General features: G+C 38.1%; 1 protein-coding gene across 6 annotated transcripts in view; it reads left to right on the forward strand.

Moving 5' to 3' along the window:
* The window catches only part of PPA2 (pyrophosphatase (inorganic) 2), a 106,480-nt gene that overhangs the window by 46,168 nt on the left and 45,382 nt on the right, over positions 1–14,930 (forward strand). For 5 of the 6 annotated variants that reach the window (XM_011966326.1, XM_011966328.1, XM_011966329.1 and 2 more), the window contains one exon: positions 4,003–4,129. The exons of the other annotated variant lie outside the window; for it this stretch is intronic. In XM_011966326.1, the coding sequence (XP_011821716.1) occupies positions 4,003–4,129 (127 nt within the window). The remainder of the gene's footprint in view (positions 1–4,002; positions 4,130–14,930) is intronic. 6 annotated transcript variants of the gene reach the window in all.

Raw genomic sequence — 14,930 nt, forward strand, 5'->3', positions numbered from 1 at the left:
GTTATTTTGCCCATTAATTGATGCAGTTTCTTCCGGGCATCAGTGGTCTTTACAATTTGGCATGTTTTTGGAGTGGCTGGTACTGGTTGTTTATATCCATGTTTAGTGCTTCCTTCAGGAGCTCTTGTAGGGCTGGCCTGGTGGTGACAAAATCTCTCAGCATTTGCTTGTCTGTAAAGGATTTTATTTCTCCTTCACTTATGAGACTTAGTTTGGCTGGATATGAAATTATGGGTTGAAAATTCTTTTAAGAATGTTGAATATTGGCTCCCACTCTCTTCTGGCTTGTAGGGTTTCTGCCGAGAGATCCGCTGTTAGTCTGATGGGCTTCCCTTTGTGTGTAACCTGACCTTTCTCTCTGGCTGCTCTTAACATTTTTTCCTTCATTTTAACCTTGGTGAATCTGACAATTATATATGTCGGGGTTGCTCTTCTTGAGGATTATCTTTGTGGTGTTCTCTGTATTTCCTGAATTTGAATGTTGGCCTCCCTTGCTAGGTTGGGGAAGTTTTCCTGGATAATATCCTGAAGAGTGTTTTCTAATTTGGTACCATTCTCCTCGTCACTTTCAGGTACACCAATCAAACATGGTGGTCTTTTCACGTAGTCTCATATTTCTTGGAGGCTTTGTTCATTTCTTTTCACTCTTTTTTCCTCTAATCTTGTCTTCTCTCTTTATTTCATTATTTGATCTTCAATCACTGATATCCTTTATTCTGCTTGATCGAATTGGCTATTGATGCTTATGTATGCTTCACAAAATTCTTGTACTGTGGTTTTCAGCTCCATCAGGTCATTTAAGCTCTTCTCTACACTGGTTATTCTAGTTAGCCATTTGTCTAACTTTTTTTCAAGGTTTTTAGCTTCCTTGCGAAGGGTTAGAACATACTTCTTTAGCTCGGAGAAGTTTGTTATTATTGACCTTCTGAAGCCTACTTCTGTCAACTTGTCAAACTCATTCTCCATCCAGCTTTGTTCCATTGCTGGCGAGGAGCTGTGATCCTTTGGAGGAGAAGGGGCGTTCTGGTTTTTGGAATTTTCAGCCTTTCTGCTCTGGTTTCTCCCCATCTTTGTGGTTTTATCTACCTTTGGTCTTTGATGTTGGTGACCTGCGGATGGGATTTTGGCATGAATGACTTTTTTGCTGATGTTGGTGCTATTTCCTTTCTGTTTGTTAGTTTTCCTTCTAACAGGCCCCTCAGCTGCAGGTCTGCTGGAGTTTGCTGGATGTCCACTCCAGACCCTGTTTGCCTGGGTTTCACCAGTAGAGGCTGCAGAACAGCAAATATTGCTGCCTGAAGCTTTGTCCCAGAGGGGCACCTGCCTATATGAGGTGTCTGTCAGCCTCTACTGGGAGGCATCTTGCAGTCAGGCTACACAGGGGTCAGGGACCCACTTGAGGAGGCAGTCTGTCTGTTATCAGAGCTTGAACGCCATGCTGGGAGAACTACTGCTCTCTTCAGAGCTGTCAGGCAGGGACGTTTAAGTCTGGAGAAGCTGGCTGCTCCCTTTTGTTCAGATATGCTCTGCCCCGAGAGGTGGCATCTAGAGAGGGAGTAGGCCTTGCTGAGCTGCGGTGGGCTCCGCCCAGTTCGAGCTTCCCTGTGGCTTTGTTTACACTGTGAGCATAGAACCGCCTATTCAAGCCTCAGTAATGGTGGACACCTCTCCCCACACCAAGCTCCGGCGTCCCAGGTCTATCTCAGACTGCTGCGCTAGCAGCAAGCAAGGCTCCATGTGCGTGGGACCCACCAAGCCAGGCATGGGAGGGGATCTCCTGGTCTGTTGATTGTGAAGACTGTGGAAAAAGCACAGTATTTGGGCAGGAGTGCACCATTCCTCCAGGTACAGTCACTCACGGCTTCCCTTGGCTGGGAAAGGGAAATCCCCCGACCCCTGGTGCTTCCCAGGTAGGGCGACATCCTGCTCTTCTTCGGCTTACCCTCCGTGGGCTGCACCCACTGTCCAACCGGTCCCAGTGAGAAGAACCAGGTACCTCGGTTGGAAATGCAGAAATCACCTGTCTTCTGTGTTGATCTTGCTGGGAACTGTAGACCAGAGCTGTTCTTATTCAGACATCTTGGAAGCAACCTTCTATTTTGTTTTTAACCATTAAAATAAACTTTAAGTCATTATGTGTATATATACAACATATATTACAATAGAGTGTACTCATTTTAAGTATATAGTGAGTTTTGACCTATGTATACACACACATAACCTCCTCCTTCAATTAAAATATGAAGCATTTCCATCATCCCAGAAGGGTCCCCCTTTCCCCTTTGCAAAGTCTTTCTGATTCCCAGCATTCTAGGTTGGTAGTGTTTTTAAGAATTTTAAAAATTTCATTTTTTGTCTTCTGGCTTACATTGCCTCTAAAGAGAAATTGGCTGTCATTCTTATCAACATACCTTTATGTAATCTTTTTTCCCCTCTATCTCCTTTTAAGATTTATTCTCTGTCATTGTCACTGGTTTTCAGCACTTTGATTATGATGTGCTTCACTTTGGATTTTTTTTTGTTTATTCTGATGGGCGTGCGCGTGCGCGTGTGTGTGTGTGTGTGTGTGTGTGTGTGTGTGTGTGTGTATGCGTGCTTTCTCAATCTGTGGGTTTATACTTTTCATCAAATTTGGAAAATTTTTGGTTGTTATTTATTCAAGTATTTTTCTGCTTCCTCTTTCCCATTCTGGAATTCCATTTATACATGAGATAGAGTGCTGGATGCTGTCCGAGAGGACACTGGGATTGTTAATTTTTTCTTATCCTTTTTGTTTCCCTGCTGCACTTTGGAAAGTTTCTGTTACAGTGTCTTCAGGTTCACTAATTTTCTCTTTGGCGATATCTATTTTGTTGTTAAGCTTATTGAGAGAATTTTTCATTTCAGATCATGTATGTCTTAGCTTTTAAAGTTCCATTTGGTTCTTTTTATGTTTTCTATTTCTCCCTTCCATATTGTCATGCTTTTCTTTAAATCTTTGAGCATATTTACAGTAGTTGTTTTGAGGTTCCTATCTGTTAAATCATCTAACAGTTCTGGAAATGTTTCTGTTGAATGATTTTTAATCTTTTTCCCCATGTAGAGCTTACATTTTCTTGTGTATTGACAGAATTTTGGATGTTGTGTTATGTTGAGTGCCTGGATGTTGTTGTCTTCCTTTAAAGAATATTTGTTTTTACAGGTAGTTAATTGTGAGTCAGTTTGGTTGTATCCAGGCACTTTTAAAACTTTGTTAGCACAGGTCTAGAGTAACCTTTATTTGAGAGCCAGTTTAGTCCTACCATTAAGGCATGCCTGTTATAGGTTCACTAATGAATGCCCCTTGTGCTGAATGAGGTTTTCCTGGGTGGTTGGAACTCATTTTATAGATCTCTGGCAGTTATTCTTCTCTTGACTTATAGAGTCTCATCCCGTGCATGCACAGGTTAGTGTTTAACCTGTGTCTCAAGGGAACCCCAATGTATATTGCTGTAGTTATTTCTTATCTCTAGTACCATGCCCTACAAATTCCAGCTGCCTCATCCTCTCCATTTTTTTTTTAAACTCTGTTCTTTAACCTCAGTGAGATCCCTGTCCTCTTACAGGGTTCCTTTCTCTCTACCGTGGTTTGGAACGTCTATTGAGCAGAAAGCCAGGGCAATCAGATGTCTCTTCTTGTTTGTTTACTTCTCTCTGGGGTCACAGTCCTGTACTGCCTGTTGTTTAATGTCTGAAATGAGTGATTTCATATATTCTGTCCAGTTTTTTAGCTATTTGCAATGGGAGGGCAAGTTATTTGTTTATCAGTAAAGTAATTCAATCATTGGTGAAAGTGGAAATTTTGAGAAAGTTAACTCTAAAGGGACATTCATTGCAAGGCAGACTTTGGCTATTTTCATGTTATTTTTAATTATTGAGGCTTTATTACATTTCAGTCTGTAGTTCTTTTCATCTTTTATATGGATTTTGTGATATGTGAGTAAACTCTCCAAAGCCTATAGTGAATTTCTGTTCTCTTTAAAGATTCTTTCTTGTGGAGAAGTTATTCATGTGAAGATTCTCGGAATTTTGGCTCTTATTGATGAAGGTGAAACAGATTGGAAATTAATTGCTATCAATGTGAATGATCCTGAAGCCTCAAAGTTTCATGGTAAGACTGTTACTTTCCAGAAAGTGAAAGCAAATTAGTGTGTCATTGGAATTCTTAGAACTTAAAAGAAGTTCACATAGGGGAGTTAAATGTACTTTTTAAAAACAAGAGAGGAAAAGAGGTAGATAGACACATTATATTTTAAATGAAGAAAGTACATTCTACTGGTTTCCCTCTATTCCCTTTTTCTTCCCTCTCCTGTCACCTCTCTTTCACTCTCCTCCTCTCCCTTTCACTCCTTCCTTCCCTCCTTTCTTCTTTCCTTCCATGGTTTTGATGGCCCACCTGCTATTGGGAATTGTTTTGAAAGCATCCTTTGACTAGGAATAAAAGCATACAATACTGGCATTTTTACCCTGAAATCTCTTTTGTTCATATGACTAACAAGAAAAAACTAAGGAAGGAGTGTCATCGACAGCAAAAGCTATTTCTGCACCTAGTTTTTGTCTCTTCTTGTACAAATGAAGGAAGAAGTAACTGCCCTCTAATGAAATTTTGATGTGCTAGAAATTTTAAGTTCTGGAAAAGCTTGGTATGATTTAATTTTGTTTGGAGTCAGACAGACTTCAGTTTAAGTTCTGGCTGTGCTACTTCCTGGATGAGTGACTTTGCGTAGATCATTCCTGAATTTCAGTTGCTCATCTCTAAATGGAGATGATTATACCTACTTGTAAAGTTGTTGGCAATATAAGAAATGATTTATTTAAAGCTTCTGGCTTTCACATACCAGTGTCGAATATATGACAACTATTATTATTCTTTGACCAATTTTTCCTCCATTTTTCTTTCCTGTTTTATTCTTGCTCAGGATCCTTTTTCCTTGTAAACTTCAATTCTAAAACTGGAAATATTACCATTTCTAAGATGACCGAACCTCATTAACAATGTATTAATCTTAGTTTATGTACCTTTTCTTGCACTTGAAACAGCAGGAGAGATTTCTGTGTTGTCATTCTTGCACATAATTGAGAAAGGGAGAGGTCTGGTAGGGTGAAGTGCATGTAACCTGAGGGTCAAAAGTAAAATGTGAAAACTACAGTTAAAATAGGAACCTCAAGTCTATAAACCATATATATTTCTTATCTCATTATTTTACCCTGATTTTGTCTATTTTTATACTTTTCATATACATATATATGAGAATAGTAAATAAATTTTATTTAGTTAAAAACATTTTTTAGCACCTTAACTGCTCCTCAAATGAGAATTGATAATCTATTAGTGCCACAGGCAGCCGAAACAAATCATCCACCTAATTCATTTGTGATCTGCCACACTAAAGTCATGAAACTGTACTAAGGGATGCCCCTTTAAGCTGAAAAAGCTGAGCACTTGAATGAAAATGAAAATATTATTTAGAGAGTAGTAGTTCAGTACTATTGAAGATGTGATTTAACATTTTAAATTGTCCAGCTTATAACAAGCACTGGTGCCTGTTATAATAGATATTATTGTTCTTAACTTAGAAGATGCTCAGAGAATGTAAGTGACTTGCCCACGTTTGCAAACATGTAAATAGTATACAGCTTGAACTCCTTTCTGTCTGATTCTAAAGTGTGAATTGCTCAGTACTGTACTGAGCAATATATAGCCCATCTATACTATTACACCAAGCAATTCATCCTTGATTCTAGTAATTTATATATTTGTAACTAGAGGTATTGAAACTAGATCACATAAGCCCAGCATGACTCCTTGAGTTTCCTAAGTGTTAGAATAAAAAGTTTTAACTCTATTCATTTTATTTCTGTTGTGTACTCAGAATGGAGATGACTTTGCACTTTGGACATCTTTCTAAATTCCTTTCACATTTGCTTTTATGAAGAGATACGCAGAAACACTAAAGCCAGTTGCTGATTTGGGTTGAGAAGAAATTATTGAACTTGAATAGTTAAAACAAGATGTTATTGTTTTAGAAAACCAGTACATTTATCATTGTATTAAAAGTGAACACATGTGTTATTTTCATCATGAAAAACATAACAATTCTTATTCATAATATGTTTTTGAAATCCTAAAAGAATGAGTAAAGTATATGGGGAAAATGAAAATTGTTTATTTTAAGGATATTTGTATATTGTTCATATTAGTTAATACTTAAAGTACTCTTCTCTTACATCTAGATTTTATGAAATAAGTTTGGTAGGTTTTTTTTGAGACAGAGCCTCTCTCTGCCTTCCACGCTGAAGTGCAGTGGCACGATCTCGGCTCACTGCAACTGCCGCCTCCTAGGTTCGAGTGATTCTTGTGCCTCAGCCTCCTGACTAGCTGGGAGTACAGGCGTTTGCCACCACACCTGGCTAATTTTTTGTACTTTAGAAGAGATGGGTTTTCACCGTGTTGACCAGGCTGGTCTTGGACTCCTGGCCTCAAGGGATTTACCTGCCTTAGCCTCCCAGAGTGTTGGGATTACAGGTTTGAGCCACAGCACCTGGCAAGTTTGATAGTTTTAAGAATAACACATTTTTTTCTCATTCCTTTTACCTTCACATTATTGTTAATATGTTCTGCATACCTTTGTTGAATTTTCTTCTTTCTTTTCTCTTACTTTACAGAGACCCAGGAAAAAAATTGATGTAGGCACAAATTGAAAGGAAGAAGAGATTGTAGTATAAATGTTTTTTATTTTTGAAAAATTATTTGTAGTCAACAGTATTTAATCCTAAATCAAGCAACTTTTAAAATGTTTTGGTATTTATGTCTTTCATATTTACCATCTAAAATCACAAACACAGGATTTTAGATGGCATTTTTAAAATTATAAAATTAATTTTATACATGGAAATAAAAACTCAGAAGTGTAAAAAACGGTATATAACATGAAAAGTAAAGTTTTTCTTCCTACCTCCCATCTCATTTTCTCATATCTTATCGCAGATGTTTTTTGTTCTTTTGAATGGTTGCTTCTATTCTGTAAATGATGTGCTTAAATTTCTTAAATTATGCATTTTCCCTGTTGACTCAAATTATTACTTTGGAAGACAAGGAACTTAAATTCTTAAACATTTATCAACTGTGTTACCATATTTCTACTGTTATCCTAATAACTCTAAGTTGTATATTTGGAGCTGGATTTATTGCCTCATTGACTTTGAACAATAACTCTTAACTGCCCAGTGTAGAACTTAGAACATTCAGTTTCTATATTTTTATCCTTTTCTGTCCCTTACAACCTAACTTCTCTCAGCTCCACTATCAATTCTATAGTGTCAAAATTTATAATGTTTACATTATGTGAAGTATAATTGTTTTTCCTATTTTGCTTCATGGTTGAATCTGAGAATTAAAAACTAAGTAGCATTTACAGTATTATTATGTAAATATTATTCATTTAGTTTATCATACTATTTATTAAGTGATCATCTTTGGACAGACTGTTCTCTGAACCTCCTGCATAGCTATCACCTGCGGGTTTCTTTTCAATGCTTGGTTAATTCTACTTACTTAAATTCTACCATTCCCTCTTTAGTTTTCCCTTTTCATTGTTGGCTGGTGTCCATTTTCCAAAAATATCTAATGCAGTAACTTTAAATATAAATTACTGTGTATAAATTGAACTTTATATTATAAAGGAATAAGTGATTTTATATTTTATGACTGTTTAAACATTTGTCATCTATACTTCTTGGCTTGTTTGTCAGATAAACGAGAAAAATTTAAAAACACTTAGGGGAGGGCAGCTATCAGGAATTTTCTTTTTAATTGTGTAGTTTTCTGGGGATGTGTGTAATATAGGAGTATATAGAGATTTTTTAAATTTCCTGTACGTTTTTATTGTTATTAGACATTTTAAAAGTAAATCCTTGGCCAGCATGGTGGCTTACACCTGTAATCCCAGCACTTTGGGAAGCTGAGACAGGAGGGTCACTTGAGTGCAGGAGTGTGAGACCAGCCTGAGCAACATAGTGAGACTTCGTTTCTATAAATAAATAAATAATAAAATTCATATCCATCCTATTAGTTTCTACTATCTTTAGAAAAAGAGGCCGAGGCAGGCGAATCACCTGAGGTCATAAGTTCGAGACCAGCCTGACCCACGTAGAGAAACCCCATCTCTACTAAAAATACAAAATTAGCTGGGTGTGGTGACACATGCCTATAATCCCAGCTATTTGGGAGGCTGAGGCAAGCAAATCACTTGAACCCAGGAGGCGGAGGTTGTGGTGAGCCGAGAACACGCCATTGCACTCTAGCCTAGGCAACAAGAGCAAAACTCCATCTCAAAAAAAAAAAAAAAAAAAAATCCCAAAAGAAAAAGAAGCTGTTATTTGGCATGGTTTGTCAAAGTTTTTCTTTTTTGAGAATGAAGCTCGTTTTAGTTCATAGTATGTCCTTATATCTGTGTATTTTCTTTTTATTCATATAGACACATTTAAGTTGTGGTTCTTCAAAGATGTTTTGGGGTTGTTTTAATTTGTGAACAAATAAAATAACTTTTTTGGGGAAATAAATAAAATGAAGTAACTTTTTTGATCCTGATTAACATATGTACAGACTTTGGTAGACTGTATACCCCTGTTTTAATATTTACGGTTTTTACCTATGATGACTGAACTTAAACTAGCCATTGCATCAGAGAACATTTTTCAATTAGTAAAAAACTTTTTTATGGTTATAGTTCTGTAATTTTAATGTTACTGTTTTAAGTCTTCTAGTTTCACCTTCTAAAAATGGAGTAGCCACTGTAAAAGTCTAAAAAATGTCCAAATAACATTTGAAATGAAACTCCCTGTACTCCATGATACAAAATTGGTGACTTCAGCAGGCTCATTAACAGAGCACGAAGACCATTTTATGCCCTGTAATTAGGTTTCAGGCACTAATGCTCTTGTTGGTACCCTAATGGCCTGTAAGAGTTAATAAGACTTTTAGGACACTTAAATTGTTACTAGAAAATACCTTGGCCAGTGCGAATAATAGCTTTGGTTATCAAATAACCAAGTTTAGAGCTTTTTAAGAGGATTGAAATGCTAGGGCATGTGTAATTTTTCTCGTGGTTAAATTAACCTCCTTCTATAATGTACAGCTTCAGATACTCACCAAACAGATGTTTGTGCCTCTTCAGAATTGCCACTGGGCCTAAGGACCTTATGTCAGGAGAACTAATGTCACGAGGAGCTAATTTAGGCCTAGATGCTGTTTCAACTTGCAGAGCAATGAAGATTTCTTTTGTTTGGTCTTTAAATAAATGAAAACTATTGTCTGTTGTGCTGCAGTAACTGTTTACCTGTGCGGTGATTTTATAGTTTGAATATGTGAAAGATTTAAAACAATTGAAATCAGAACAGTTATATTGATATAGATACATTGTAGATGAATAAATCATATGAGCAATTATTTAAAATAAGACAGTTCTGACATTTTCATAGGCCGGCATCACACTTGTCCTAAAATTATTAAGGTATGTCTTTTATATATGTAGAATTTCAGCTTATATTTAGAGAAATTTAAAAATCAAAACTACTTACTCTCAAGGCAAAACTAAATATGTTGAGACACAATCTATTTGGCTTAAATGTTCATTTGCTAAGCAAACACTTCTAGTGCTTCTGTAATTATTGTTTAAAAATAAGCAAATTAATGTAGTGTTCTATTTCCTTTCCTCCTAAAACACAACTTAATACTGTCATATAGGGGGAAAAAAAGAATAACATAGTGATCTTAAGGGAAAATATTCATGTTTTGTAACCAAAAAGAATAAAGTTCAATTTGCTTTTCTGTGTGTGTTAGAAGACAGCAGAATGTACTCTGGCTTGGAAAGGGACTTGCATATCAGCATCATCAACCTAAGAGCTCTAACATTTGTCAGACAATCGCAATATGCCTAAGAAGAAACTATGCTAAGTGCTTCTTTTGGATTATGTTTAATCTGCACACAACTTCAGTCAAGATATGTTATTCTCTTTTTAAAGGATAGAGAAACTGAGGCACTGGGTGTAAGGGGCATGGGGCATGGTTAGTAACTAGCCTAAATCATATGGCCAGTCATTCCACTCCAGTCTGGCTCTGAAAAATGCTGGGTTAGTCAGCTGTATTTGTGGCCTTGGACCTTGTTGCTTTCTAAGAGTGCTGACCATTTGCTCTTAAGTAATTTAGGCATCAGTGGGACAATGATAGAGATTCCAGTGAAAAGATAGCTCTTTTGATCTTTATTCCTCTTATTTCATTAATAGGTGTAGGTATGTAGGGATGGGTTGTGGGAGGAGGCAGTTGAGGAACAAGGACAAATTGAGTTCAAAAACTATAATTAAGATGGAATTAAATTACCAAGAACCTGTTGTCTCTTTTTTGAACCTTGACCTCTTACAGTTTTTTTAGGTTTCAGTCATTCTTATGATATAGTGAAGTATGGGGGAGGCCTAAATTCTAAAATGCTCTTTCTGTTTATTAATTATCTGACCTTGGAAAAGTCATAACCTCTCAAAGCCTTTGCTTCTTTATTTCTTAAAACTATGGAGTTGATCTTCTGATCAGTAAAAGATCCCCAAGGTTTTTCCCATCTCTAAATTTTTGTTCTAGAAAATATTTTTAATCCATTATTTTTAGCTTGTTGTCTTCTATTAGTAGAAAGACCTAAATTATCTTCAAAGTTAGTGCTATGGGAAACCCAGTTTAAATTAAAGGATTAGATGATTTCTTGGGGATATGAGCACATTTTTAAGTGCTTTAGGGTAACTGTTAAGTGATGAAGCTGGAAGTTCAGTGGAGGTCAATCTGACCCGAGACCTGTGCATTTAGCCACTTTGTTATATGCTTCAAATCAAAATTAGATTAGAAATATTTGAATTCCTTCCATGTACAAGGCATCTGTATGGTTTTCATTTTACTGGTCATGTAAAATTACTTGTAAACTGGTAATGAATGTTTATATTTTGAGAAAAATCTAAGTCTTTTCTGAGAGGTTTTTCTGATACAGTGCATATAGTCTCTATGTAGAATTACCTTGTTTGGTAATACTCACTTTGACATGTGTTAATTCCATTATATTTTCATTACGTTAATACACATTCTTAGTACAGATTTTGTCTTGGTAAGAGTACAGTTTGTGAAAAGGAGAATGGAGAAGGAAAGGGCAAGAACAGTGAAAGATACTCTTCATCAGCCCGTGAATGTTAAACGTAGATATGCAGAACAGTTTGGAAAACATGAAAATCTTTTAGAGATTCTGAGTAAGCAGAAATTATTAAGAAAATCAGTTCTCTTTGCAGGGACCTCTATTTGTGATACAGAAAATACAGTGAATGTTGTTAAACTATTTTCTTGTGAGTGTTTGTAAGTCATTAAAAACACATGTTCTTGCTTCCCACAGAGTTTCTTTAGAGGGTACTAGTTGTGCACATGTTTAGTTCTGTGGGAGCAACATTTGTAGTACTGGGATGAGAGTGTTGTGCGAATGAATCAACATCACTTCCTTTAGTAAAATGGAAACTCTTTTTTCATTTTTCTTTTTTCCTCCCCTTTGGACAAAATTTTAGCATAAGGCCATATCCTGGTGTCTTTTTTCCCCTTTTATATAATAAAGGCAAAGAGATAGGGTATTACTTTTATGTCACTGGTTTTTATCTAAAAACAAAAAATTCTCAGCCGATTGTATGCTTTCTTCACTTTGTGTTATGGTTTGGTGGAGATAATCCAGGTAAAGCAGCATTTTAATGTTTTTTTCCTCCTAATCTTTGTGGAAGTACAGGTAGCTGTCAATTTGTGGAAGTGGATAGAAAGGTTAGAGATGTGAATTTATATAGCTAGATAAAGCTCCATGGGTGATTCTAATAGATTTCCTTCAAATTGAGAACCATTTCGTTAATGAATTCTTTTCTGCTGGTTGGACATTCTAGTCCTGAATATAGAACAATAGGTAACAATATTGATATTTATTCAGTTAGAAGAAGGTCTTAAGATGTAATTACCTAATTCAATTTGATATTTGCCCCCCACACACCTGTTACTCCATTTTTAAAGCTAATATATTGATTCCCTTTGAGATCTTGAGCAAATTACTTAATCTTTTAGAGTCCCAGTTTACTAATTTGCATTAAAGAGATAAATAATACCTAATTTACAAGTTGTGAAGCTTAAATGACATACTATTGTTGGCAGCGGTGGCCCGTCTGGAGCAGCCGCAGCAAAGACTTTGGCTGCAGCCAGGGAGGCACAGCCAGGACTGCGAGCTCCACCGAGCTGTGGGAGCCAGGAACAAGTGGGAGCCCCATCCCCTTCTGAGTTGACAAGGTGGAATCACCACCCTCTGGGACACAGCTGCAGCCACCCAGCCACAGCTGTGGACCTGGGCATCCCTGCACTCTTGGGGGCCTGGGAAGACCCCCGCCTGACCTCTGCAAGCTCAGAAGTGCCTGCTAATGCTTCCTGGCCTCTCCCCACTCTGATTTTGGAGTGAAGTCATGGCCCAACCTGGGTGCTGTTGCAACCCAGCCAGGTGTGCCCTCACTCAGAGTGGCACTGACACACCAGCCCCCTGCCACCTCCGCCCCCTCTGGACTTTTGGCACTGATGAGCATGGGAGGGAGGCCAAAGGGGTGCTGAGGGTGGCTTGGTGCAGGCCTGCAGGTGCCCCTTGGCACAAACAGCCTGGGTACAGTAGATGATGTATAGATAGCGAGAGGCAGACAGGCTTCTGGGCGGAAGGAGGTGGGTCCACATTGAAGCCCCACCTTAAAGCCAGGAATGGCCTGAAGCCTGGGGACCAGGCTGTCTGTTCTGGGTGAAATCTGGCCTGCAGTGAGAACCTATGATGTGTTTTCTGGGCCTAACCATGGCTGCCTATGGGCCAGTCAGCACACACTTCCTCCTGAGCCCATAAAAACCTGGGATTCAACCAGACTCGGGAAGACGGGACAACCTGCCTGTGATAGGAGCTACCCACTTTGGGTCTCCTCTCCACTGAGGGCTGCAGTCTCAGTGGGCCTCAGGCTCAATGGGATGACCTGCCTGTGGATAGGAGCTACCCACTTCTGATCTTGTGAGATCTGTACTGTCAGTAAAGCACCTTGCCTTGCTCACCCTCCATTTGCCCAGGTACCTCAGTCTTCCTCTATATGGGAGAAGAACTCGGGACCCCCCAAATGGTGAAACTGAAGGAACCCTAAGGCAAACAAGGCTGAAATATGCTACCTTCTGATCCTGCTCACCACATTGCAGGCAACAAGGAGAAGAGAAGAGCTGGGCGCCTTCAGGGATCCCAGACCTAATGGCTCCCTGAGCCAGGGCTGTGACATCCTCTTTGGGGCTCTGCACTTCCTGGTGCCTCCAAGCTTCTAAGTGCCACCGTGTTTCCTGGAGCCTCCAGTGGAAGCCACTTGCAGTGTTTGCCTGGTCCAGCTGCAGCCTCACAGGGAGCCAGTGCCTGTGCTGGTGCCCAGAGTTGCCTGCTCCTTGCCACTTTGTGCCTGGCTTGCCCTTGGCGTGCATGGGATCCAGGCTTAGCATGAGCGGAGTGCAGCCTGCCAGGCCAAGTGGGTGGAAGGAGCTCAGTGGGCTAAGCAAAACTCGCGAAAAGGCGCCACTGGCCACAGAGATTTCCAGCTGGAAAAGCGACAGCTGAAGAATCCTGTGGCACTATTACTGAGCCATAGGTTTAAAGTATTTCAAAATTTTACTAGATATTACCAAAGTGTCTTTTGCAGTGATTGTATCATCAGTGTATGAGAGTAAATGCTTCCTAAATAATAGTTTATTATTTTTTTGCCAATCTGATACATAAAAGATGATTTGTTTTAATTCTTTATTTTTCTGCTTACTACTGGGTTGGAGCATCTTTCTTGTATTTTTATTGGATTATTTGTATCTTCCCTTCTGTGAATTGAGTATATAAATTGTTTGCACTTTTTCTATTGGGGTTGACATTCTTTTGGTATACCAGAGTTTTTGGATAATAATCCTTTATTATTTAGGTTGCAAATATTCTCTATTTGCAGAGATGCTATATTGACTTTTGGCTTACGGAGGTTTTAAATTTTGATGTATCCCATTTTATCAGTGTTTTTTATACATGACTTTAGTGTTTTGATTCTAGTTTAAAGATTTCTTACCTCTTGGTCAGAAAGATGTTTTTATTTTCTTTTCACTCTTTTATATTTTATTATCTTTACAATCGAGTCTTGAATTTATGTGGAATTTACATTGTCCATGTATACATTTTTTCTAACACTGCTGAACAGAAAGTCATTTTCTTCCTACTGTTTTGGAATGTCTTTCTTACGCATTTCATTATACAGGAGTCTGTTTCTGGATTCTATATGGTGTCAGTGATATAATCCTATGCCAGCGTCATGTTATTTTAATTATGAAGTCTTGTAATAAGGCATATATGAGACTAATCTTCCAACTTTTGTTCTCCTTTTTCATACTTGATTTTTCTTATGCCTTTATTCTTTTCTTTTTCTTTTTATACTTTAAGTTCTAGGGTACATGTGCACAAAGTGCAGGTTTGTTACATAGGTATACATGTGCCATGTTGATTTGCTGTACCCATCAACTCGTCATTTACATTAGGTATTTCAACTAATACTATCCCTCCTTCAGCCCCACACCCCCCAACAAGCCCTGGTGTGTGATGGTGTGATGTTCCCCACCCTGTGTCCATGTGTTCTCATTGTTTAACTCCCAACTATGAGTGGTGTTTGGTTTTCTGTCATTGTGATAGTTTGCTCAGAATGATGGTTTCCAGCTTCATCCATGTCCCTGCAAAGGACACAAACTCATCCTTTTTTATGGCTGCATAGTATTCCATGGTGTATATGTGCCACATTTTCTTAATCCAGTCTATCATTGATGGACATTTGGG

Source organism: Mandrillus leucophaeus, unplaced genomic scaffold (assembly GCF_000951045.1).
Source record: "Mandrillus leucophaeus isolate KB7577 unplaced genomic scaffold, Mleu.le_1.0 Scaffold756, whole genome shotgun sequence".
In the NCBI taxonomy this organism is placed as follows: domain Eukaryota; kingdom Metazoa; phylum Chordata; class Mammalia; order Primates; family Cercopithecidae; genus Mandrillus; species Mandrillus leucophaeus.